This window comes from Nematostella vectensis, chromosome 5 (assembly GCF_932526225.1).
Source record: "Nematostella vectensis chromosome 5, jaNemVect1.1, whole genome shotgun sequence".
Lineage (NCBI taxonomy): Eukaryota > Metazoa > Cnidaria > Anthozoa > Actiniaria > Edwardsiidae > Nematostella > Nematostella vectensis.
In genome coordinates this window covers 13,004,577-13,032,195 of record NC_064038.1, presented here as the reverse complement: position 1 = coordinate 13,032,195, position 27,619 = coordinate 13,004,577, and the positions used below count along the sequence as shown (strand labels likewise).

The following is a 27,619-nucleotide window of genomic DNA, read 5'->3' as shown; positions in this document are numbered from 1 at the left end:
AGAAAACACAGTTTCATTTTTAATCATTTTATGTACTGTGTGGTTCTCCATTTCTCATCTCCTAGTTTAATAGCTGTCCTTCTGAGATGGGTACTTCTCTGACAAAGTACTGGCTTGACACTCTAGCTATACTTGGAGCCACTGAAGTTTTATCATCATCGCCATCAAGATTAAATATCTGCGCAATTTCTCCAGAAAAACAGGCTCTATTGTCTGATTCCCCATCCACTAGTGTAATATCCACTTCGCTCCCGGTTTTATCGGCTATCATCTTCTTTACTCCGTATTCATTCAGACTTTTGTTTTTGTGTTCGTTTCTATTTGTGACCTGATTAATGAACTGCTTATAGGCTATGTTTGTATAATTCCGTGTCAGTTTTGAGTTCTTCCCCACATCTGATTTCAAATCATTCTTGAATCCCTTTAACTGCTCTTGTCTAAGTTGTTCAAAGTACTCGTCGTCTGAACTTTCAGGAGAACTCAACTTAGCCGCCATCTTGGATAACTTAAGCCTCGCTCTCGTGATCCTGTTACCATAGAAACCTCACTACTCTCCTGTTGCCTTCAAAGCAGCGGCCTATTTCCGCCATTTCCTGAAATATCTCTTGATTTTTAATCTCAATATCAATAAATACAATACCAAAGCACATCGACATGAAAAAGGGAGCAGCAAAGGGTGCAAAGACGGTATGTAAACTCACTGCATTTCCTATGAAATGATTATTTTGTCTGTTTACGTCAGTAATTGGTCCGCCATGTTGGTTACTGGAGTTTACTGAAAAGCTTACGGATTTTTTTCGTGATTTTGCTCATTTATTTTATTTCGCTGAGCTATAGTTTTACATATCATTTTGTTCAGCATTTATTTAACTGTGTTGTGGTATACAAGTATTTTTCTTCTTAGCATAAGTAATCGGGATGTAAGAATGTCGGAGTTGTTGTTGATGGTGGGTCACATATTGTGCATAAGACAAATGTAGTGATGGATCTAGTCGTCTTGTTTTGTCGAAAAAATCGAGTCTTTAATTTGTGAATGTCTTCTGTACATGCCATTATCATTTACTAAAAAATTATTAAAATTTAAAATTATTTAAAATTTATTACCTTTTAGTGCTTATTAAATTTACGAGATTGAAACTACTTTATTAACTTATATTTCTATATTTGGCTATGTGCACGATGTTGGTACCCAACCATGTAACATGCGTACTGCAGCGCACTATGGACCGGGTTTGAAGCAGGTACCCTGTACGAGCATGGTTCTCGTATTTCAACCAAAGTACCATGCACCTTTGGTTTTAGATTCGTGCACGCTTCTTCCAAGCCTTAAATCAAAACCGTGCACGGCCCAACCATTCTTAATAGCCCGGTGCGTGCACGCTCTAAACAAGTCCATGCACGGTCCGGCTGTCTACAGATCGTGTGTTTCGAAGTTGAGTTAGCATACGATCCAACCGTTTATCGATATTCATTAAATAGAGGACAAGAAGAATGACGAGAGCTTGAGAACACAACCATTGAATTTGCCATCAAGAAAAATAGTACAATAGCTTTTACGAGTTTGATCGCGAAAACGTGCATTTACTCACTGTCAAAAAGATTACGGTTATCTTGCATAAGCCAAGAGCCTTTTCCTGCTAGCAGAGGCCTCTTTTCTCTGTATTTCGCTATGCTAGCCCAGCGAAATACAGAGAAAAGAGGCCTCTGCTAGCACGGAAAAGAGCCTCGGACGTGTTGTTAATAACTAATCTTAATTCAGCGCACTGTCTAAACAACAGTAGGTTAATTGGCTGCTGACATCTCCCGGTACAGTAAGCTTGTGAAGACGCACAAAACAAAAACCCATCTGACAAAACTTCCTATTTTATTATTTAAAAACCATTTTATCGGCTAAACGTTAGAATACCCGGAATAATTTGCATGTTCATTGTATTTACTGGCTCGTTATATAGAAATAGAGGTGTAAAGTCCTATTCAGCTGTTGGGTCGTTTAATTAACTACGACAATACACGAAACGAATGTTACGTATATCAATCACCAAAGGGGTTCATTCAAGTGCATGGTATTTGATAGTGAAGGAAGCGCTCACATACCAAAAGTGTGCGATAAAACTTTGAAGGCTTTTAGAGAGATAACACAATGCAGCCCGAAATATTTTTATAATTATTATTTGACAGTAAGATGTCGAAAATAGTGTTGAAAGTGAGAAATCCAGCTTGCTTATATAAGCGAAAAAAGAAATTAAACCTACATTCTCAGAGTTCAGAAAAGCCAAAACACGTTCCAACAACGAAAAATATATTATTCATTGGAAGATGAGTACCACACGTCGTATACTACCTCCAACTGCTACCCCCGTACTGGAATACGGATTGTTATTTTCCTCTTTTAAAACTTCAGGGCCACACTGCTAACTTTTAACAAGTAGTATTCTTCACCTGGGTCACCGGAAGCGACCGCGATCACGCTATCCCGCTTTGAGAGAGATCAGCGTTTCGATCTTGTCGGCTGTTCGGAGAGTGTAGTTGTTGTGCGCTCAGCAAAATTATCGTGCTCTAGATCACGAGTCTCCCATGCGTCTACATAATCAGAGTTGCTACAGTTCTCGTTGTCTCCTGCCAAACATGCTGCACAATTACATGGATGCGGGGTAGAATAGGGCTTGATGCGTGTTGGTTAGTGCGCTTAGATTATTCTAAACTGAGTTTGACTGGGTAAGATGCGGTATCCGACCAGGTATAAATATTTTCGAAGCGTTCAACTTTTCCCCGGTCTCTTATGCGCTTGAACACGGGTGTGGGTATAATAAAGGGCTTAATGCGTGTTACTTGGTGCGCTTATGATTCGAAACTGACTTCGACCGGGTAAGATGCGGTGTCATAGCCATGCTATTTACGAGATCTCAGAATAAGGGGGACACAGCGTTCTCTCCCGAAAATGTTGCATGTTATATTCACAAACTGTTGCTTTAAGAACGAAATTTAAGCGGATTTGGATATATCATCTCATGTTGAATCCCTGGGTTGGTAAGTCTTGACGTTAACAAGTTTTAATATAGACGATATTTTGAGTGCACTTTGAGTGCTCTCGCAGGGGGACATGTTGTCGTTACGCATTCATCGTTCAATTACTCCAAAAATCATTGTTGAGTATCAACATCGTGCACATAGCCATTTAAGCTTACTTACTTATGCACTAGTCAATTGAAACCCCCACCCCCATGGTCCCGGGGAAGGGTGGGGGATTAAACTTTGACCCTGTACAAAACAGAGAAAAGCCCCCACCCCCTCAGTGAAATGCCCCTACCCCTTGGGATGCAAACTATAGGCAACTACCCGACAACAAGTCATCTGAAATAAGCCTTTATATTTCAAAGCCAGTACACCTCAGCGACAAAAAAAAAAATTTGATATTCATATTTTTTTTTTCATATTTGTTTTCGCATATTTCGCCATGCAACTTGTCACATGCTGATACATGGAATTGCTTGCTACAGAAGAAAAAGAGTCTCAAACAAGCAACTGACATGACTTTTGCAAAGTACATTTGTGAGGCTATTCACTTGTCCCCAAGCCCGCAGGGTGGGGACAATTCTTAGAATCCAAAACATTCAATCCCCCAACCCCCTCGGGACAGATTCTTGTTCAAAAGTGCTCTAAACCCCCAACTTCATCGGGACCATGGGGGTGGGGGTTTCAAATGACTGGTGCATTAATTACTTACTTAAAGTAGTGATAGAATAGAGATAAATACTTTCTCTTGACAACAACGATAAAGAACCTCTTGGGCCAGGTTGTGCTCATACTTTTTGGATTTGAGTATTAAAATATATTACTTCTCAGAGTTATCATGCCTACCGATGGACAAAGGAGGTCAGTTTAGCCTCTAAATCACATTTTTGATTGATGCAAAATTCATAACTGATCAACTGGGCATTGGGGAACACATAGTATCTGGCGTGATTAGTTAATAAAATCCTATACCAAGGTCAGGTCACAGTTAAGTATACGTTATACTGTGTAGTAACACATCCACTATATCTTCTTTATTTCTAGCATTTAGATTGTGTGTTAATTATTGTTTAGGAAAAAAAGACTGGTGTTACACCATCCAATGCAGCTATCAAGTCAACTAGCAAAACTGCTGCCACTAAAACCAAGAGAAAGGTACACCCCACCCCAATTCACACTCATACAAGCAATTTGAATGCCACAAAAAGGTAACAAGAGCAAAGTACAGGAAAACTGTGGCATTCACAGGGAATATGTGGAATCATATTCTACAATCAACTGCATGCAACACAGAACAAGGTTTTGATGAATCTACCAAAAGTAATTTATGACAAAATTATTTCCTGGAAGAGCTTTTGGTTATTATGTAACTAAGGTCCTTTGGGTCTCACTTAAAAGCTTATCATCTATTTATGTAGTTGTTTAGTATTGTTTTATGTTTTGCATTATTGCTTACCATATGGGATTGTTTATTTTTAGGAAGAGGATGACATGACACAGATTGGTGACGACATGGATGAGTGGATGCAGGTATTCTGGGTCATCCTTTATGTGAAACTATGATATGAATCTATTATAGACTGATTTGTCTATCAATTCATTTCTTGAAACAAGCTATGATTTTAAAAATAAGCCCCATTTTCAAATAAGTCCCCCCTCTCTCTATTTAGTTGGTTGATTGGTTCAATATGCAATGGATGCCTGACTCTCAAAGAATTATGAAATTCCAAATAATCATGAAACTCCAAAAACCAAAGCTGACAGCATTTATTTTTTTCCTGATACAAGTTTTTTTGACAGCAGAGAAAAGGAGGTAGCTTCATATCCTGTTGTCTAATGATTTGTTGATTACTTGAATTCATTTAACTCATTTTTTGATTAGAAACATGGCTAAAGTAGTTGCATAATCATGGTATTTGACAAACAGAATAACTTTGTGTGATACTACACTTATCAGCAAATAAAAAAAATTAAATTGAACACTTATTAAACAAACAAATAATAATATGATAAATAACCAAAAAAGATGCTTGCTTGCTTTTTGTTTGCTTTGCTTGCTCATGCTCTGCAGCTAATAGAAATGGAATAAGTATCAGTAGCTGTGGGCATTTCTTGGCTGATTTTAGCTTTAATCCTGCTACTCTTAAGGCCATGTTTGTCAAACATTGAAATCGAATGTTTGCGCAAGCATGTTTGGCAAAGTGGCTAAACTTAAAAACATTTTTATAAAACATGAGCGCGCACACTTTTTCCGTTATGATTATCCGAGAAATCGAAGGGGTGACATGGGAATTTATAGCGGTGATTGGATAAAATCATGAAGCCCACACAATGTTTTGTGTGATGAGTGGCTAAACGATAATAAATATTTGCGTTCAACGCAAATGTTTGGTTAAAATGTTTTGATCTTGTTCAAACATCTGTACGTGTTGTGGAAGCCATTTGAGTACCATGTTTTGTGGGTGGCTGAACAAACAAAAATTTTAGTAAACACAATGTTTGACAAACATTTTTGAATGTTTAGCCAGGCCTTTATGCTATATTTTAAATATAGCTAAATAATTTAGCATTTTCTATATGTCTTTTATTAAAATTGTAAAAAAAAATCTGGTTAAGACAAGATGGCAAGTAAATAACCCCTGATTAAATTTACACTTTGCTTAATAAATCTTAAATGTATTATGGTTTAATAAATAAAATGCATTTCTCTCTACCTTATTATAAAATAACCCCCTTTTATCATTCTTTAAGTCTTGAGTAACAGCTGCTGTTTTTTTTTTGCCTTAAGTTTTATTTAATGATTAAACCTTTTAATGCTTTATGATTTCTTTAAAATTTATAAACTGCTAACAACTATCATTTGCAGCAACAACAGCATCATTCTAGATCCAATAGTCCTATACACCATACTGCAGCTCTGCCGTCCGCGAGTGCTGTAAGTTTGGCTGCTGCCGCTGCCAAGCATGGGAACATAACACTAATACAACTTATAACACTTCTTCTAAACACTTTAAATGTTATTTTTCTATTAACCACCTAAAGTTAGTAGTACACTTAACAACCTAACTAGAAAAACAAATTTAAAACAAATGGATATTTCAGCTAAATCGTAGTTTCCCACTACTCTCAGAATTCAAAATCTGTTTGTGGGTGTTGTGATGTTAATCATACCACATGGACAGGGCCATAGCAGGGGATGGGGGTAATAGGGGCATGTGCCCCGCCCTCCGCCAACCAATATTTTAAAAAAATGACCATTAGGGGTGGCTGCGCCCCCAATATTTTCTTAATGTTTCTGTATTGTGCCCTCTCCCCCCCCCCCCACCAATATTTAGAAGCCTGCTACAGCTCATCATACCGATTCCTTGCTTTTCTCAGTCATACATATGGTTTATGTTGTGAAGTCATTGATGGGTGGTTTAGATGTACATCGGATGATTGATTACATGTTATACCCAGATGGTTTTGAATTCTCAGTGTATGCATACTATGAATTTGGTTAAAAATGAAATGAAATGAAGAGTTTGGTTGCAAAGTTCTGTAAGTTATTTCAAGTGTTTACAATCAGTAAATGTCTCAATAAAATAAAGATTAATAGGTTGGGTGCATATTATCCAGAATTGGGATTTGGACTATCTAGTATTCATTCGCTTTTGTTGCATGTATTAGAGTAAAGCACTGTTTCACATTCCCTTCTGCACATTGTGCTTTCCTGAGCATGAAAATGTGCACGCACATGCAGTTACCATTTACATTTTTTCCACCTGTTAACTGTATGACTGTATTCCACACCCAGCCGAAACAACTCATCAAGCCTGATGACCAGCTGGAGCTCTCTGAAGCTGAACTAAAAGAGGAATTTACTCGGATACTAACAGCAAATAACCCCCATGCCCCCAGCAATATAGTCCGCTACAGTTTCAAGGTTGGTCTGTGTTAGTCCGTATGAAATTATTGGTTAGTTGTATATTGGTTAATGTTTTGTTGTTTTCTTCTCAGGAGCGATGTTACAAACAGACCTCAAGTGTAGATCAGCTGGCAATTCATTTTGCCCTTGATGGGTAAGCTACAGAACGGGGGCGCAGCTCTGCCATAAAGCCCAAATGTACCAAAAATATGCAACTAATAACCACAAATGGGCTTCTAGCCAAATTCATTGTTGCACCTAATAATTCAAATCCATTTCTCGTCTGGGATTAGCATGTAGTTAATCATACCACCGTGATCAATCAATTCCCTTGAGCTGTGTGCAGTGTGCAGTCAAAAGGAAAATGAAAGCCATTGGTTGGTTTAGACGAGACCAGGATTTTGGATTGCCAAGGTCGGGCAACAATTAATTCGGTCATAAAGCACATTAAGTTGTATTCTATAGTACAAGGAGGGGGTGTGGGTGTCTCTAACTTCCCCATCCATCAAAAATTGTTTTCGAAGAATCATAACACCATTTGATTATTGTAAAGAACATATGTATGTGCATTGTCAGCATTATCTGTGCCACACCCATGGCATTGGTCGCACCCTCAAACTCTGATGGCTTCCTCTGTTTGCATAGGAATATGCTACACAAAGACTCAGATGAGGCCAGGAGGCAGAGGACAAGGCAGGGGCTTGTTGACGGTAAGGGATGTTTATTTGTTAAAACCTACATGTCAAGTTTTATTGAGCAGTGAATGAGTCATTTGAATTAGAAGTCTAACATGTTATATAAGCCTCATTATGGTACTATATTTTGTTGGCATTTAATTTGGCACAAATAGCTAGTTTTGTTGTTGTTGTTGTTAGACTTATTTTCACGATCTAAGGAAAATTGTCATTTCTAGCTACAAGAACTACAGACAGGTGGTACATAGCTTTGATGACTTCAAAAAGTTTGGAGATATTAAAGTTTGCAGGAATGAAATTTGGAGCGAAAATTGAAAAATTTAAGTGACACAAAACATAGTACCAATAAGGTCATCCTTTCTGATGCTCTGGGAAAGATCTTGTTTGTTGTTTTGTCATACTTACAACCTCTACTAACTTTTTAACACTAATAATCATCATCTTGTTTTATTCCATACTGTGAAGTGCTTAATAGCCAGCTGACATTCTTATGTTAGTACACATAACACTAACAAGTTGTTTGACTTTTTTCATTAATTGCTTATTAGTTATAAGTGACTCATATAGGAAAGTAAGAATAACTCAAACATTTTTCCTTCAAGGGAAAACATATTGAACTTTTATTATATTTTTAGGTATCTCTGTACTTTAAGTTCTTTTACCTCATGAACTTCCTAAGCTACTAATTAACTTCCTACCTTGATTAAGCAGTCACTTTGTGCTGTCTCAGGCAGGGGTGTATCCAGAATTCTATAAGGGGGCGGGGATGGGTGTTCATTTGCATTATTTGCATCACATGCATTTAATCAAACAGAATTTTTTTACTCAAAATGGAGTTGGATATCCACTTAATCATCACAACCCCCTGATGTGAATCACGGGTGGCCCAGTGTGTTAGCCTGTTAGGATATGGGGGCCCCTCACCTCTGCTGAAACTGGTTTGATTTCCGTTCAAGACATGGATAGTATCTTTCTGTTTCTGAGCCCTGAATTTGACTTGTTGAATGTATGTGAGCTTACTAGAAGCTTGTGTTCCTCAGTTTAAAGATGGGACATTCTTAAAACAATAGGATTTTAAACGTGAGGCACTTAGAACATGGTTTGTATAAGCGCTATATAAATTCTATTTTTAGTTTTTATTTCAGGATAAAGTTTCGTCTTTCTGTTGTAACAGTCACGTAAATTGGTTGACATGACACCTAGGAATGCACCACATCCCCCCCCCCCCCACCCAATCACCAAATCATGAGTTTTCCCCTGCAGTTAATGTAGTCACTGGTACTAATCTACTCTTTTATCTCTCTCTTTTTACCTTATGAAGCCGAGACCAGTGAAGCTGGGGAGGAAGATGCTGATAAGGAGAATAAACCAGAGGAGGAAAAGGTACGGCCACACACTCATTTTCCAATTGAAGGCAGAATTTACTTTAAACTAGAATGCCAACCTTGTTGCCATTTCACTCTTTCACGCAATACCAGTAAAACCGAGCCTCACAAAGCATCAATTTCAATCAGCTTATTCAAACAAGTACAGGCATGTGTCCAGAAGGAGGGGCTTGAGGGCTCTACCCTGCTCATATGACGAGATGAGTTTGACTCCGGTTGACCTCTTTGTTTTTACTTAACAAGACGGTAAATGTTATCTTTGTATTTGGTAAGAAAATGTTTCTAGATGGATCTAGGGATATATTGCTACAGCAAAGAATGCTGATTTGAACTTAATTTATCCGTGGTCAATGAATGATTACTACGGACCCCACCCCTAAATAATACCAGACTCCAATCGTGATGGTTCAGTTTTCTTTTGAATAGATTATAATTCTCAAACGATTAGTTTTTAATTAACATTCTTTCAAGATATATTGTTTCCTTACCGTTTTATAGGAGAAAACAGATGAGGAAAAGCCAAGATCAGAGTCTATCATCGGTACTGGGAGCAGCAAGAAAGAGCAGAAGCTAACCAACCAGTTCAACTTCAGTGAGAGGGCCTCACAGACGTACAATAATCCTTACAGAGTAAGCAACACATAGATATATAAAAAAAAACTGGCGATTTAGCTGGTGGTCTCCTATGCCGTCATTCACACCTCTGTCAGTCTGTCACGTGATTCACTTGAACTCAGGAGTATTTAATAACAGATCAGAATGACTGTGTAAGAGGGTTTTAAGGCTGGTAATCTTTTAAGCCTATAAAAACTGTAGACAAGCTGAAGAATAATAGCTACATAATTGGTATGACTGGAAAAATACAGACAAGCTAAAGAATAACTAGGTGCTATCAATGGAAAAATACAGAAAAGCTGAAGAATAACTAGTTGGTATGAATGGAAAAACAGCAGACGAGCTGTAGAACAAATAGGTGGTATGAATGGAAAAATTGCAGACAAGCTGTAGAATAACTAGGTGTATGACTGGAAAAATACAGACAAGCTGTAGAATAACTAGATGGTATGATTAGAAAAAATACAGACAAGCTGTTGAATAACTAGGTGGTCTAGAAAAAACTACAGACAAGCTGTAGAATAACTAGTTGGTATGAATGGAAAAACTGCAGACAAGCTGAAGAATAACTAGGTGGTCTGCGTAGGCAAGGTGGAACAGGAAAATAAGTCAACCCAAGATTGAAATGGTGTGTTTTATGCCTCCCTGAAAACAGTGGTTTGGCTGTGGTTTTTGGCGTTAGCCCTTCGTTGGAACAAAGAGACTTATGTTGTATTCACACCAACACCACCATGTTTAGTTAAACAAGGTTTTCTTTGCCTGATAACTTACCAAGTTTCTCATTGTGTTGAATTCTTACTAGCTAAATGATCACTTAGTTACATGTGCAGCACAGTCTATTCAGTTTTGTTCTTGGTTCTGTCCACTCTTGGGATTGAGATTTAAATATTCTTTAAACTGGTTCAAGTACTGGTGTGAATGCGGTATAAGCCGGATCGGGGACTGTATTTATAGTGTAGTATTCAAACATTGAATAGTCGGCAGAAGCACCTGCGAGCCGACAAAAAGTCGAAAAGGTACAAAAGGCAATTAGATCGGGTGCTATGGGGATCTATGCAAGTTGGCAACTCTAAATAAGAGACTCAGTTAGTTGGGAAGGAAACTGTTCACACTCCATGATGAACACTTGATGCCACTTTGTGTTTATTTTTTAAAAAAGGAACGTGGTACGGCAACTGCTATGGGGATCTATGCAAGTTGGCAACTCTAAATAAGAGACCCAGTTAGTTGGGTACAATAGGCAATTAGATCGGGTGCTATGGGGATCTATGCAAGTTGGCAACTCTAAATAAGAGACCCAGTTGGTTGGGTACATTAGGCAATTAGATCGGGTTCTATGGGGATCTATGCAAGTTGGCAACTCTAAATAAGAGACCCAGTTAGTTGGGTACAATAGGCAATTAGATCGGGTGCTATGGGGATCTATGCAAGTTGGCAACTCTAAATAAGAGACCCAGTTAGTTGGGAAGGAAACTGAAGGCTATTTACACTCCATGATAAAAACTTGATACCACTTTGTGTTTTTGAAAAAAAGGAACGTGGTACTGCGACTGAACCCCCGCCACGAGCAAACTTCTCCGCCTCTGCCAACCAGGTAAGCACTTCTACAGGGAGGACAAGGGGCCTCCTTGGATCTGATCATAACCAAATTTGCTCTGTGATTTGCGATAACTGGGAATTGTGAACGTTATTCGTGATATCATCGTGACCCGTGAAATATCAACAGCACTTTTCATGGTGTCGCGTTCTGCTTTTTAATTTTCTATTTTCGCGAACATTATTTCAATTCGTGAGTCATAAAATTGGAATTTACGATAGATACACGCTCAAAGACCCAGCGTACTTTGCGACCGCTCCCAAACGTCACCCCCGCAAAGTACGCTGGATGTTCGAGCATGGAAAAATATTGTCAGTTCGTGAGGGTCAGTACGCAGCTCTTACAAGCTGCAATTTGATTGGGCAAATGAACATTTCCCGCACCTCGACACAAAGAACGAGAAGAATAGAGACAAAAGAACTCCTTTGTAGAACAAAGATAATAGGAGACAAAGCAGCTGCGTACTTACTCGTTCGTGATTGTTACCCCCACTTTCATTACCTGTACATACTTTGTTTTGTTAACTATAATTGTGCTAGTTGTGGCGAATTAAGTGTTCTGAATGACTGTCGTCTTTTTACGTGTCAGTGGGAGATCTATGATGCATACGTCGAGGATCTTGAACGACAGGTGAGTAGAATGTGTGACATGTCACCGAACATGACATTTTTTTGTATTCTTCCATCACACGCGTGGGGTCAGGGCGTCGTTGTTCGCCCATCTTGGCATGAATTGATCAAAGCAAATTTCCGTTATGCACCGGAACATAAAAAATACTCATTTTAAACATTTTACAAAATGATGCGAAACGCTGAAAAGCACAACGCGGTCATTATTGGTGGTTTTTTCGGACAATAGCAGCTTTGACTGGCCATTTGCACCTTTTCGCTTTGATACTTTGTTTGGTACTTTGATATAAAAGAAAATGAAAAATAGTTAAAGACTACTATCAACTACGATCTGCCAGAGCCGTAATTTTGCATTTACTATAAAAGGAAAATGAGCATGGTTGATTGTCACACAGGAAAAGATCAAAGAGAAAGAATCTCGCAAGACGCAAACACTGAAGAAAGAGGAGGACAAGAAAAAGAAACTCACGCAAGTGGAGATGCAGGTCAGTAAGAAATTAACAAACAAGCAAACAATCTAACAACAAACAAAAAGGAAATTAACAAGCAAACAAGCGCAAAAAACCAACAAACAAGCCAATAAAAACACCAAAAAGCGAGTAAAAAACTAACGCAGCAAACAGAAAACAAGCTAACAATGCAGTTAAATAAACAAGCAAACTAACAAACACAAGTAATCAAACAACAAGCAAACTAAAAAAACACTAAAAGGGAGAAAACTAATAAAAAAAACATACACAAGCAAACGAGCGGGCACAAGCAGCCAGACAACAAGAAAACAAATAAACAACAAATGAGCCACAAACAGCATACACACGAAAAACAAGCAATATTCAGCCAAACGATAAACAAATGACAATCGCACAAAAAAGGAAAACAGAAAAGAACACGATAAGCAATCAAAGGCATTATTCGAACCGTGTCATGTGCTGCACGATGTTTTCGATGTCTGGGAGATAACATGTTACTTGTTGACTCTACCTAGGGTGATGATATCACGAGGATTTCAAAGCCGGCGCAGATAGTTGAGCGAATGGTGAATCAGAACACATATGACGACATAGCACAGGGTAAGTAACGGCTAACGTGGACCTGCCACCTTTTTTTGGTGTTGTTTTGTGCAAGCCTTTTCCCTAATGTGAAAGCTTACCGTGTATTATACAGTACGTATACATCTATTTCAAATAAGGCTGCACTCGGAGAGAGTCTGTGTATCGCAACACGCATTGCCTCATGGGTATCTAATAGACAAGCAAAAAACGTAAAAAAAACCCACGCTTTTACAGCTGTAGCATCCTTGTGTATGTATGTCCTGTATGTTCCTTCGCACGGCTTTCAGATATACCCATATATTACCAATGGACCACTGTGGGTTATTCTCGTGTTCAATCTTATTTGAAATAGTTGTATACGTTTTCTTCGCTAATGAACAGCCATGAATTGTTATACATAGACGGTTATTCTTTAGCATCATGATGCATGTGTCGTTTCCCTGCAGACTTTAAGTACTGGGAAGACCCGTCCGATGAGTTTCGTGAACCTGACGGCACGCTACTTCCACTGTGGAAATTCTCCTGGGAAAAATCCAAGAGGCTTGCCGTCACCTCGCTCTGCTGGTGCATATGACCTTATTAACAGATTGATTTGATAGAAAGCATCCATAGTTATATCTGCCTGCGTTGTATTTTCTTTATGGTAAAAGTATGTGGCGCATACGACGTCGTAGGCAAAATCGTGCTGTACATGCAAATCATCATTGTTCGTGTGAAAATTGCGGATTAATGTTGTTATTGGCCTTATCCTATTTGTGATCAAAAATCACATTAACTTACAGGTTTGTAAAGTGCTATCGTTTTAGTAACAAGTATTTTGCTGTGTTCTTGTTATTGATAGGAACCCAATATATAACGATTTGTTTTCCGTGGCGCATGGTTCATGTAAGTACATTAATGACTATTTATCACTACAAGATTCCTAAAGTGTGCTAAAAAGAATACCAATCTTTCAACCTTGAAACCATGTTAATGTCGGTCGCTTTTCCGCAGACGACTTCCTAAAACAAGATGGTGGCGGCGCCATGAGTTTCTTTAGTTTGAAGAACCCTTCATACCCCGAGTAAGTAGAATGCAGCAACCATCAGATACAGTAAGACAATGTTAAAAGGATTTTCTGAGGTACAGCGGGGATCCACTCACTACGTTGTCAAAAGTCACCTGAATTCATAAATCTACGCCAAACATAAGTTTCGCAAGAATTAAAAATCGCGACAACTTGCGCTGGCTTCCGTTTCGTTTCGTAAGGGCTGTAAACAGTGTAAAGAGTGTCCATGTTAGTATATTTGACAGTTAGAAATCACTTCTGTTGTTGTAAGAGTAAAAAAAAAAAGAACCTTTATCTTTTTGTCTCCAGGTATGGCATCAAGACCGAAAGTGGCGTTATGTGCTTGGACATCCACCCGGAACACCCTCACATGCTTGCTGCTGGCTTTTATGATGGTGCGCCCACTTGTATCGCAAAGCCGTTTGTCCCATGTTTAATTGTAATAACTAAAAGCAAAATGCTCATAAGGCCTAACATTCGACCACTGGTTAGCCTTCTAGCGTCCCCCCATTTGGGGCAAATCAGACAATTTTTATTGTTGTTGTTGTTGTTGTTTTTCGAACGCGCGAAGGCTAGCAGGTTTAATATCGCTATGACGGGGAAATGTTTCTAAAAAGCTAATTTAACATGCGGATAATTTCTAGCGAGAAATAATAATAATTAATGACAAACAAAATATCCAATGCGACTAGAATTTTATGCGATCTTTTGTAAGGTGTCATTGAATTTTGGACTTCGCCACTCAGCGTTAATTATTAGCGCGAGAATGATCAAGGAAAAAACAGAGTTTCGCACTGGTATTTTGCTAGGACGACGGCTGTCATAAGCTCTTTTAAGCTCCCTACAGCCACCGTGGTATCTGCCTCTAGTGGTTATCTGGTTGAACTTGCTCTATCGATTGCACATACGCTATTCTTCTTTAACTAATAGAGCCGTGTTTGTTTGCATTTCCAGGCAGCGTGGCAGTGTATAGCATAAGCGAGAAGATGAACAAGCCTCTGCACCAGTCCACTGCAAAGACTGGCAAACACACGGACCCTGTTTGGCAGGTACGAGCCGGTATACACCCATTTCAAATAAGGTCACACCCGAAAATTCATATGTAGTAAGTCACAGTTCTTCATGAGTATGGATTCTCATCCTCGCCCGCTAAGGTCCACTTCTCCTTATACCAGGGGCAAGAGGGGTTCTCTTTCCCTCCTTGCCCCTGGATATGAGAAGGTTGGATCCTGGCATGCAAGGATATGGTATTCCTTGCCCTTAAAGGCGAAGTCTCGCTCCATTGACCACAAGATCAAAGAAATGCTGGCGAACTATTTTGCAGCCCCTCCAAACATATTGTACAAACAGCCCCAGCTGTTGCTGGGCCAGCGTCTCTCCAGCAGTGCTGGCGTGAATGCACCATCTCTCCTTTACAGACCATAGACTACGTGTTTATGTATCTTGTGTTAGAAATTCGGCACTCTCTTTAAGATAGGAACCTTAAAAACGTTCAGCCAGAGATTTCATCAAATTCTAACATATAAGAATATGTCGAGCAGCAGCATTTGTCATACTATAGCGACCTGAAATCATTTCATTTATGTAATTCTATTTTTAATACTCAATTGGTATCATAATCTTTAGTAAAATCTCAGATCATTCATAAAAACGTTTCCTGCCTTATAGTGCTCCAAAAATAAAAAAACGGCTAAGCCTCAACTGAAAACTAGATGTTATAAGGAAAAAGAGTGTGTACTAATTTCGCTCGACTACTTCCAGGTGAAATGGCAAAAAGACGATCTGGACAATAACCTGAACTTCTTTTCTGTGTCCTCTGATGGCCGAGTTGTTCAGTGGACCATCGTTAAGGTATTCGTGTCATATGAACTTTCCTTGAAAAAACATATGGTATTAAAGACCAAGATACCTTAGACATTTTAATTAATAAATCATAAAAAATATATTTCTTTTAATTTGTTGAAACTTATCAAGGTCTCCAGAAGGCTTTGTTCTCTGGTTGAATCAAATTTACTTTTATCCGTATATTGTCACGAAACATTGAAAAAATGTTGCCCTCGGCTGTGATTGATTTAATTTCAACTTAAAAACATGCGCGTATGGACCAAGAGTTTAAGGTTGTACACGACTTTTGGCCGTAGACTGCTCGAAGTTTTAGTTGAGACTTTTGCATGTCGTACCATTATGCAGAGCGAGCTGTCACACACGGATATCATCAACCTGGAACTCCCGGAGAAAAGCGAGGGGCCTGAGGGTACACAGATCAAAAGCCTTGGCTGCGGCACATCTTTCGACTTTCACAAGACCATCAATTACTTATTTCTTGTTGGTGAGTTTAAAGGCCTGGATAAACTAGAAGACATGAAGCGCGAAATGTTTCCTAGTTTAACCACCTCGAAAATCATTCTAGCATGCGCCCTACATGTTTTTGTTAGTGGTTAAACTAGTAAACATTTAGAACACATGTCGCACGCTACGTGTCTCCTAAGTTAGCCAGGCCTTAAGAAGAGCGTCCAATTTTTGACAAAAAGAAGTTCAATTAACAAGGCAATCACGTCTTGACCATTCATCTTCGAAACAAAACAGCACCCACAGTATCTTCCCATATTGGTTACGCTAGAAACCAAAGGCAATTCTAACAAGGGGTGGGTAAGGCGTACTTTTAGCCTCTGGGACCCAGGCTAATATTGGTGATACATTCGTTACACTTCCAACTCTTCTCGCGTTACATGAGGGCGGGCAGCCCTTGTCTACGATGAAATAAGCTGAGTTTTAAAGGGTCACTTGGTCCTTGTTCAAAAAACTGTTAGAAAAACTGACACAGTGTGCAATGATACAACGTAAAATCTCACTGTTACTTCTCACTTTACATCCAAGTATAAAAAATGGAGCGGAACGAGTATCTTATGTATGAATAAAGCCTGAACTGAAACAAACAAACAAAAAAATCTTCAATACTTTTCCATTCACTCGATGTACAGGGACACGTCCAGGAGTCTTACCACCACCGAACTAATGCCTAGTGCACACTAGCGACATATCGACGTAACGACATGGGCGCGCGCACTCTTATCTTCGACATAACGACATGGACATAACGACATAAGAGAAAAAACATGTTTTTTTCTTTTATGTCATTATGTCCATGTTGTTATGTCGGGCTAAACATAGTGCGCGCGACCATGTCGTTATGTTGCTAGTGTGCACTAGGCGTAAGACGCTCAAACCACTTTATATTATGTTCATATGAAAAACCAAAAGTCCATTAGTGAAGTTTGCCTGGTTATTTTGCCTAATCCACATGATTGTGATTGCTTTCTGGTTTCCCTAAATAACACTGCAACCTGACAAAGTGTCCCCTTAACGTTAGACGGCTAGTTTTTTTCTCCATACTATTTATCTTCTGCTGATTGTGTGTCTGCGCTTTATCAGGTACGGAGGAGGGAAAGATCCACAAGTGCTCCAAAACCTACACCAGCACATACCTCGATACCTTTGACGTAAGTTTTTTGATTCAGTCAAAGCTCTGTGGCCGACGCTGCTCTCGTTAGCGAGAACTTACAAATAAAGATGAGACAATCGACTTGGTTAAATTTTCCATTAAATACGGCTCATGAACTTGCTCTTAAACACTTAAATACCTGGCTTAATTGCTCGTTGTTCGAGTACTAAGAAAAATAATTTCGATTTGTTTGAGACAAGAGTATTACTTTTTGACAAGCTGGCAATGGTTAATGTTACTCAAGTTTTGCATAAAAAAATCTTGATGATGTGTAAATTTCGATACTTGTTAACTTGTCATCAAGTTTTTATTATTCTTATTATTAAAGGTATATGTATTATTTACAAGTGAATCTTTGTGACTATTTAGGCGCATCACATGTCCGTGTATTCAGTCAGGTGGAATCCGTTTCACCCGAAGACCTTCATCTCCTGCAGCGCAGACTGGACAGTCAAGATATGGGACCACACGCATCTGTAAGCTCACTCACACACTTCTGTAAGCTCATTCACATGCATCTGTAAGCTCACGTGACACGTATCTGCAAGCTCACGTGACACACAACTGTAAGCTCACTCACACACAACTGTAAGCTCACTCACACACATCTGTAAGCTCGCTCACACGCATATGTAAGCTCACTCACACGCATCTGTAAGCTCACTCACACTCTTCTGTAAGCTCACTCACACACATTTGTATACTCACATATTCACATCTGTAAGCTCACTCACACACTTCTGTGAGCTCACTCACACACATATGTAAGCTCACTCACACGCATCTGTAAGCTCGCTCACACGCATCTGTAAGCTCGCTCACACGCATCTGTAAGCTCACTCACACGCATCTGTAAGCTCGCTCACACGCATCTGTAAGCTCACTCACACACTTCTGTAAGCTCATTCACATGCATCTGTAAGCTCACTCACACACATCTGTAAGCTCGCTCACACGCATCTGTAAGCTCACTCACACTCTTCTGTAAGCTCACTCACACACATTTGTATACTCACATATTCACATCTGTAAGCTCACTCACACACTTCTGTGAGCTCACTCACACACATCTGTAACCTCACTCAAACACATCTTTAAGCTCACTCACACACATTTGTAAGCTCACATATTCACACCTGTAAGCTCACTCACACATCTGTAAGCTCAGGTGACACGTCTTACATTAGTCGTACATGATAAGACATTTCCCCAAACCACTGCAAAAGTTACAAACGAAATATAAAGTACGCAATAACATTTTCCAACGTTTGCAGTAATCCCCATTGTATCATCTCTGCATCTGACTTTCCAGAGAGCCGATGTTCACGTTTGATCTAAACAGCTCTGTCGGGGACGTTCAATGGGCTCCTTATGCGTCAACTGTATTCGCAGCTTGCACAGCAGATGGAAAGGTAAGACACCAGTGCCACATGTATCAAGCAAACGTAGCCCCCTCCGTAGGCGTATCTGAACGCGTGTCTGAACGTTAGAAAACCGGGAATGAACAAAATCCTATGTTAAGGGGAGAGAGGACAGTGCCAAATGGGGGTCGCTACAGGGCCTCCGAGTGGACTGAACTTGCTCCTTATCTGGTGGTGGCAAAGGCAAGTGCCAAGTTAAAGAGTAAAAGATAATTGGCCACGCGTGAAGTGTAGAAGGGCAAATAAAAACGGGAGGATGGGGCTCTGTCATCCCTCTCCCTAGGCGCGCTATTCCGCTTCTCATGCTACGATGGGGAACAGGTAAGAGCCATAGGAAGAACGTAGCAAGCACGTGGTATAGTTCAATGTTACGGGCATAAGCCAGAAGGTCTTGACACAAATACGGGTAAGGTCAACCAATGGACTGCACTCCTCATGAAACACTTTCGAAGCATCCCCAGTAACTGCACCCAATAGTTATTCCTATACATGTGTCTAGAAGAAGAGAAAAGATAAATATTTTGCCCTATTTTCTTTTAGATCCATGTTTACGACTTGAATGTGAATAAATACGAGCCGCTCTGCGAGCAATCAGGTGAGTGATAGTTGATGTTTCGGTTTTTGAAACTAATTCATTCGGGTGCATCGCAAATGGTTCGCTTTGTATTACGTAATAAAGCCTCGCCTGTGACACAACTCACTTATAGATTTAAAGTATAATAGAGGCTTTACTATAAATAACTGCAGTGTATTCTAACTTGATGGTATAACTCATGTATTTTATGTCACAAAACGCTGCAAAACAAGGCACAATGCGTTTATGCTTTCTGGGCCTTTTATTCCAATCTACATCCGAGCCACTTAGTATTAGTCGATAGCCTGTGTACATAGACGCTCGAAGTGAGTAAACGCTAAGGAAGAAATCTCAGAACAGACTCCCGACCCAGCCTCCTTTTCTTTGTCCACGCGCACAAAGACCCTGCATATATGTAGGCTAGCCTGCTAGCTGATCGGTGGCATTGTTGTTCCTTTTCAGTGGTAGCGAAGAAAAAATCTAAACTGACGCATCTCGCGTTCAACCCCGATCATCCTATACTCATTGTCGGTGATAGCAGGTAAATTGAAAATTGAAATTGAACAAAGGAATTACACATGTCTTGACTATCCTATTTGGGTCAGGGTGTATCGAATGTTTTTTTTATTAACAAAATCAGGTTATCAAACTGAGCGATTATTAAAATGATGATCCAAATGTAAAAGCTTGTCCAAACAAGATGTCTGAGAAGTTAAATGCTATCTTTTTTGTGTCTGCGATATGCTGATTTTGTTATTTTTGAGCAGGGGTTACGTCAACTCTCTCAAAGTGTCTCCGAATCTGCGCAAGGCCACACAGCCGAAGGTGCGTAGAAACGTCAATACAATCTTCACCAAGATGACTGGCAATTATTGTCCATAAGTTCATGTCATTTCACTGTTATCTTCCTCACTGTTATCTTCCTCGCGGATTCCTGTTTTAACTACTACGTACTTGTAATCTTTTGTTCATTCTGTCTATGACTGGCAAAATCTGTATTTCGTTTCTGTAGTTCGTTTGTTTTCATTCATTGTATTAAAGCCGCATTGTCACCAGTTTACTTTCGGAGGTCCGACGGAAATCTCAACCGTTAAAAGACAAAAGGCCATCCGCTCTAAATTATCAATCACATCCTCAAAGAAACTACCAGTAAACACACTGCTTTCAATATTTTGAAACATTTTTCGCGTTTTCCGTTAAAAATAATCAAAATTACGTAATCGAACGGAAGTAAACTGATGACAATGCGGCTTTAAAGTTAACTTGCTGATAACCCTCTATTCATTTCTTGTCTTCTCTTGTATTTTGACTTCTCTCTTCCGCTTCTTAAGGAGATCATTCCTGTTCTCGTTGACGAGGATAGTATCTTCATTCCTGTCCCACAACAAGACACGGTAACCTTTCCTTTCTTGGAGCTTCTTTGCTTTATGCAATACTTTCTACTTTCTACCCACTTTGTCTTTTTTTCTCTGTCTTGGCCCATTCTTCTGGCTCTTGAGTCGAGAATTCATCGCCGGGGAAGATGTTTTGTTTTCGCTCAACAGCAACTATAGTAAAAAAATAGCAACTGTAACAACATAAGAACAATAACGACGACAACTTCTTCAGCAACAGCGGCTACAACTGTAACAACAAAAACACAACAACACCAGCGTAATAACAACAGCGACACAAACAACAACAGAAGCAATGATAATTGCAGCGACAGCAACATCACTAGCAGCAACTACAGTGAAAACAATATCAACAGCAGCAGCAACGAAAACATCAGCAGCCTTTGATAACAACAATAATTAGAACAAACAACGACAACATCAGCAGCCTTCTGATAACAACAATAATGAGAACAAACAACGACAACATCAGCAACCTTATGATAACAACAACAATGAAAAAAACACGACAACATCAGCAGCCTTATGATGACAACAATAATGAGAACTAACAACAACAACATCATCGGCAGCCTAAAAAGTCTGATAATAACAACAGCAACCTAGTAAAAACAACAACAATAACATTACCAGCCTGATAGTAACAACGAGAACATCAGCAGCCTGATGATAACAACAACGAAAACATTAGCAGCCTTTGATAACAACAATAATGAGAACAAACAACGACAACATCATCGGCAGCCTAAAAAAAGCCTTATAATAACAACAGCAACCTAGTAAAAACAACGACAATGACATTACCAGCCCGATAGTAACAACGAGAACATCAGCAGCCTGATGATAACAACAACGAAAACATTAGCAGCCTGATGATAACAACAACGAGAACATTTGCAGCCTGTTAATAACAACAATAAAAACAAACAATGACAACATCATCAGCAGGCTGATAAATAACAACAGCGAAAAGATCATCAGCAGTCTGATAATAGCAACCATGATAACATCAGCAGCCTTGTGAAACAGCAGCGAAACAGCCGTATCAGCAACATAGCAATGACAATATTAACAACAATAACAACAATAAGAGTTATGCAATAACATCAAAAGTAGCAGAAGAAATAGCAGATTAGCAGCAACTATAGTAGCAAAAACTTTAAAAAAATACAAAACTATTGTTATTATAGTCGTCCTAATAGCAATAGTGATAACTAAACCCCACTGTCTCTTTATTACAGGAGAAGGCAAAAGGCGTTGAGAATGAAGTCGCCAAGATGGACAAGCTCTTGAGCCTTGTGCGGGAACCCCCAGAGAAGAAATAAACCGCGATTAACTCATCTAAGCAATCATACTCATAAGATGTAAATAGCGGGTGGACCACACAAACCAATGGTCTTAAGTTTTCATAGCAACAGTTGCCCCTAAGGCCACTGACCTGTGGTCTCTGAGGGCTCCATATTTTGGGGTATTACCAAGAGTTATTTGGACATATGTACAGTTAGTGTTTTTGACAAATAAAATTCAAGGCTTGATCGTGCCCTCGCAAGGATGTATTTGCAAATAAACAGAATGTTGACATAATGTCGGTCCAATACTTCAACTTATTAGTGCGACGCGCGCTACCGTGCATACGTTGGCCAAGTAGCTTGCACGGACCACAGTTTTGATTTTTACACACACTTCATAACTAGGAGTATTCCATCGTGTTCCATATGTCCTCAAGCAGGTAACGATCAGGCTAGTCCCAGAAGTTCTCTCCTGTGCTCGGAGATAACCGTGAGGCGGCTTGGGGCTGGGACGAGCTCCATGTGACGTCGAAACCCTACCATCCACTGGAAACCCGATAAGAGTAATGCCAGGTTCAAATCACAAAGTACACTTCTCGCATCTTTCCTGCTTTTTATTAGTTTGCTTCACAAAATGGTCACGCGCGTCTCTGTAAAACTAATCATTAGATTAACGCATCACTTGATTGACTTTCCCTCGTGCAGAACTTTAGCATATTAATAAAATGGTGCGACCGAAAGGAAAGCATATGGCATTCTCGAGTGTGGAAATAATACTCTTGAATATTAGTATGGCCTAGTCAAATAGTCGGAGCTCCGATGGAAGTGCGAGTTTCAGGTGATGCCGATATGAAGAAAAAGTTGTGGTTTTAGGGCAAAAAATCGGCCGGACTGGCACGAAACCAGAAACCGCATTGGTTTGACTTGAGACAAAGAAAACTACCAAAAAATATGGTACGCAACAGTGTTTGGGCGAGTACTACTGACTTTTTAACAGCAAGCGCTATTTGAATGAATACGGGCAGTCGCAACAAGATTCGCGAGGCTCAGTAATTATCAATCAAGTTCGACTGAAAATTTCTGAAGATTGTACAGCCAACAAAAATAGAATCAAGCCATCTTCATGAAGATGCGCGCAAGTAGACTTGCAGCAAACCCCCTTTCATGATGACCATGTGCGCCAATACACCCCACGTGATATAAAACCTGGTGTAGACGCCCCGATTTTATGTATGTGTATTCGGCGTCGATACAGCTTATTTCAGCACCGTGGTGAAGGTACGGTCACGGTACAAGTGTAGATGTAAATTAGCAAACGAGGACAAAAATGTCAAAACTTATCATTCATTTTATTATATACACTGCAAACGCTTGGCCCATTACAACCCATAACATCAGACTCCATAAATCCGAAATTCTGATGTCTCAGGAATATTAATTCGTCAAAAGTAAATTTGTATATTTTTGTCCTAAGGTCTATGTACAAGGAGGTTAAGATAGATGGTTGCGAAACTCAGTTTGTTGAAAATTTGCTTCTGTATGAGGCGAGCAGGCGGGCAGGATGCACTTTGTCGATTTGTGGTCGTTTCAGGGCTTCTTTGAGCTTGCGTTGATATTCACGTTCGGCCTCCTGGTGAAAGGAAAGAGAGTCGGTATATTAACATGGAACGACCAACGATTAGGCGCATAGACAGAATTTGCTTGGTGATGGAATAATCACAAAGAAAGGTTTATACATAAAAAAGGCCATAAAGGATCGTGGCTGATTTCTACCGAACAATTTGCACCCTATCCCATTCGCTCTTTTACCCCCTTGAAACGCTAGGCTTTCGCGCAAGCGGAAAAAAAAAAAAAAAAAAAAACTCTCTAGCTCCCCTTCCCGGTAAGGAAAACTTCTGAAAATTGAGCTGCGGTGTGACAAATAATTATCCAATCAAATGAGCTCTTTTGCGCATCTTCTAGCAACAAAACAATAGAGCATTGTCTTGTAGCATTCAGACAAGTCACGCGCGGCAGCAATATTTGATTCCTGGCGACTCGACAGCAGAAGATCGGAATATACCCCAGCCACCCGTACCTGTCCGAGAAGGAACTCCTCTCTCTCGTCTTCTTTGCTCCTCTCCTTCAGGTGATTCTGGTAGTCGATCTGCATATCAAGATCTCGCTGGTGCCCAGCCTCCCTCTGCCGAATGCGTTCCTGGTTCTCTCGTTCCAGTCTCTCGTGCTCTAGCCACGCTTTGTGCATTCTCTCCTTCTCCGCTCGTTCTGCTTCAGCCTCAGCTTCCGCGATTTGTTCTGAACAAAAACAACAGTCAGTCAGAACATGATGGACAATTATGAAAAGTTTTACGTGACTTTCATTGCTGTACTTTTATAATAACTAAGTTTATGTCATTGATAATTTAGGCCGACTTACATCAAATAGACAGGAATTTTCAGAATTGATAATAATAATTACACTTTCCGTAGCTTTTACGTTATCCAAAGTAATTATTTTACTATAGGGTTTGCTGCCAAATCAGGAATCAAACATTTTAAATTCCAAACTCTGCGAGAACATTATGTGAAAAAACTCTCAACAGCTCTCGTTGACATATCATGACGTCTCTCTTTTAATTAATTATCATGTCGATGTTGAACAAAATTTAGAGTCAATGAGAATAATTAGACGGTCGTTCGAGTTGAAACTTTCATAGACTCTAAACAACTATTTTCTCCGCTAGATCGAGTCTTAAACACGCTAGTTGACTAGAGATCTGGGTAGAGACCAAGCAGCAGCAATTGCACTTACTTCTCTCATGCATCTGTAATTGTCTGGTTTGTAGAACATTGTCCAGTAACTTCTTCCTGGCTGCTCGTTCTATCCTGTATTGCTCCATCTTCTTCGCCCACTGTTTTTCTACCTCTGCATTCACGTGAGCCTCAAGGGCCCTCTCTCGGTCTTCCTCATCTTTGCGGTTCATCTCACAGTATTTCATGAAGCGTAGATTCTCTTCTCGGAGCTCCTTCTTCCGTTGTGATTCCTCCATGGCTTCATTGCGTGTGTCGTCAAGGAGTTTTTCAAGGATTTTCATGTCTAGCGCAAGCTCTTCTTGTTTCTCCTTGGCCTGTGATAAGATAAGCAATCAGTTGGTCTGAAGACATTATAAAAGATCTATCATTTAATATGTGCAAAAGGCTTCAAACTTCTGAACCTCTCTTTGGCTTAGAGCAAAAAGTAAAGCACAAGGCCTCTGATAAACGAGGTTAATACAAAGGGTCATAATACCCCATTTTAATATGTCTTTAGTCACACATTAAAATATCTCACCTCCTTTTCATTCTTGAGTCTTATAGATACATCTCGTGCACGCTTAGCTGCCTCCTGCTTACGGAGCTTCTCTTGCTTGAGGAATTCCTCCTCCTGAGCTCTCATTGCATTCTGCTCCTTCAGCCATTCCGCCTCAAGCTCCTTAAGTCTTCTCTCCTCCTCTCTCTGTTTAGCGTTCGCTTCAGACTGTAGCTGGAGTACCCGCAGTGTCTCTCTATTCCTCTCCATTTGTTCCATGGCCTCCTGTTCCTCACGCTGTGCCTTCGCCTTGACGTCACGTTCCCAGAGATCAGCATACATTTTTTCTAGATCCTTCTCACGTTGTTTCTGCTCGTTCTTCATTCTGATCTGGTCTGAGCGCTCACTGAATACCTCATCTTGATGACGACGGGACAAATGGCTCCTGAGCTCCTCGCATTCCTCCCTGGGAAAGATGATGAGATGAGCAGGTTGGTTTGTTGCAAATAAAGTAAACTCAGGAGGGTACATGGCCTTTTAAGCTATAAGTCACCTTGTGGAATATTAAGGTCATTTTACATGAGGCAATTTCACCTGCAACTTGCAGTGAAAACCTTGTTGTGTGTTACTTCCAATTTTTCCTTCAACTTTCAATGCTACAGAAAATATATTGCAAGTATAAGAAAAAATTGGTTTCTACTTTTAATAACATTTCAAGAAAATGTTTTACTGTGTATCATGTTTCCACAAACTGCATTTTTTATTTATCATCGCTGCATTGAAAGTTGCAGAACAAATTGCCTTGTGTGAACATGGCCTAAATGTTGATGCTATATTTCTGCATATCCTAGTTCCTACCTCCATCTCTGATCATATTTCTCTTTAACAATTTGCAGTCTTTCTGCCTCTCTTTTCTCCTTTAAGAATCTTGCTCTCTCTCTCATTTTTGCTTGTCTTTCAAGAGTTGTCTCCTCTTTTGCTTCCATTTCTTGTATGAACTGCTGCTCTTCATTTAGTAAAAGATCACGCAACCTAAGAGTTTCAATGTTACCAGTTAAAATAGCTCAATACTGTAGGTAATCAGAGACAAAGACAATTTGCTTATATATACAATGAACATTTTGTTATGAAAATATTGTGCAATCATACCTTTCTCTGCGATCTTCGAGTTTGAATTTCTCTTTTTGGACCAGTCTGTCTACCCTTCTTATAACAGTATTCTTCAGGATTCTTTTATCAGTAGCTTTTTCCCATTCAGACTGAAAATACAAATAATAGTGTTTAAAAAGTGCCAGAATAATTGCATCAACAATAAAATGTACATAGGATATAAGCACACAAATGTATGTATCTTATAACAGTTTATTAGACTAAATATATAAATATAACGAGGCATCATCTTACAGTGTCTATGGTAAGCAATTTTTAGTTATCCAATCTTTACCTTTAGATCGCATTGCTGTTGATATTTTGACTCTGCGATCGCCTCATCTCTTAACTCGTCTCGTCGTCTTCCCTCGAGAATAAGATGCTCAACGGGTCGCTTGTTTGTCGGTTTAGCTTTCTATAATCGAAAGAAAGTTAATGGTTTATCGATTATCATGTATGGTAGTCAACAAATTTACATATTGTTCACATTGTACTCAATATCAAATTTAACCAAATTTTGGAATGTTTTTAAGCTGTTAACAAAATATTGGTGACACAAACATGCTTCTAAACTTCCCAGTATATATTAATTCTTTAGATACTGTTTTCATTGCGACATACTCGCTTAGAAACAAATAATAACAGACAGGCAAAATAAGCGATGAGGATAAATGAAGAGTCCATAAGTTCGTCGCAAAAACCGTTTAATTCGAGGTAAATTGCGCGAAACTTACGATTGCTACTGAGTTAGGAGTTGGTCCGGTAAACTCCCGACAGCGGCGTACATGTTGGACCATCATTTTGAGAGTATTTCAGGGAGGAAATCGTTTCCACTTCGCTTTATCAGTGAGTCGTGTCTAGATCTGAATTGTTCATGGCATGGAGTCGGTGTTAGTTCAACTTTCCTGAGTTTCCATAGTAACGAGAGCCAAATAGACTCGCTCTGACGTGGCAGAAAGGAGACTGGGAAAAAGTAACACAGGAAGCCCATAAATAGAATCTAATACCAATAAAACGAAGGCTTGTAACTATGTCTTCTGAACACTTTTTCGTCGCATTCTGAAAAGAAAATTTATTTTAGG

General features: G+C 39.5%; 2 protein-coding genes across 3 annotated transcripts; one reads left to right on the top strand and one right to left on the bottom strand.

The window, feature by feature from the left end:
- Positions 1 to 548: 548 nt before the first annotated feature.
- On the top strand, positions 549 to 22,415 carry LOC5507639 (dynein intermediate chain 2, ciliary). 2 transcript variants are annotated; one of them, XM_032376308.1, is made up of 27 exons: positions 549 to 687; positions 4,087 to 4,167; positions 4,492 to 4,542; positions 5,879 to 5,947; positions 6,809 to 6,937; positions 7,012 to 7,073; positions 7,565 to 7,629; positions 8,936 to 8,997; positions 9,498 to 9,629; positions 11,149 to 11,208; positions 11,800 to 11,841; positions 12,236 to 12,325; positions 12,826 to 12,910; positions 13,339 to 13,456; positions 13,734 to 13,777; positions 13,886 to 13,955; positions 14,250 to 14,335; positions 14,895 to 14,989; positions 15,702 to 15,791; positions 16,131 to 16,269; positions 17,373 to 17,440; positions 17,812 to 17,918; positions 18,755 to 18,854; positions 19,404 to 19,458; positions 19,900 to 19,978; positions 20,205 to 20,262; positions 22,073 to 22,415. In XM_032376308.1, exons 1-27 carry the CDS (start codon positions 655 to 657, stop codon positions 22,154 to 22,156), a joined length of 2,154 nt encoding a protein of 717 aa, XP_032232199.1. In that variant the 5' UTR covers positions 549 to 654; the 3' UTR covers positions 22,157 to 22,415. The 2 variants fall into 2 exon arrangements, with proteins under 2 accessions (XP_032232199.1, XP_032232200.1); XM_032376309.1 differs by lacking the exon at positions 5,879 to 5,947.
- A 1,035-nt stretch (positions 22,416 to 23,450) lies between these two features.
- On the bottom strand, positions 23,451 to 27,446 carry LOC5507640 (cilia- and flagella-associated protein 53). Its single transcript, XM_032376310.2, has 8 exons — positions 27,272 to 27,446; positions 26,833 to 26,952; positions 26,538 to 26,647; positions 26,247 to 26,420; positions 25,431 to 25,854; positions 24,912 to 25,227; positions 24,198 to 24,415; positions 23,451 to 23,750 (listed from the first exon to the last, which is right to left on the bottom strand). The coding sequence occupies exons 1-8, from the start codon at positions 27,335 to 27,337 to the stop codon at positions 23,634 to 23,636; spliced, it is 1,545 nt and encodes a 514-aa protein (XP_032232201.2). The 5' UTR covers positions 27,338 to 27,446; the 3' UTR covers positions 23,451 to 23,633.
- Positions 27,447 to 27,619: the final 173 nt, after the last annotated feature.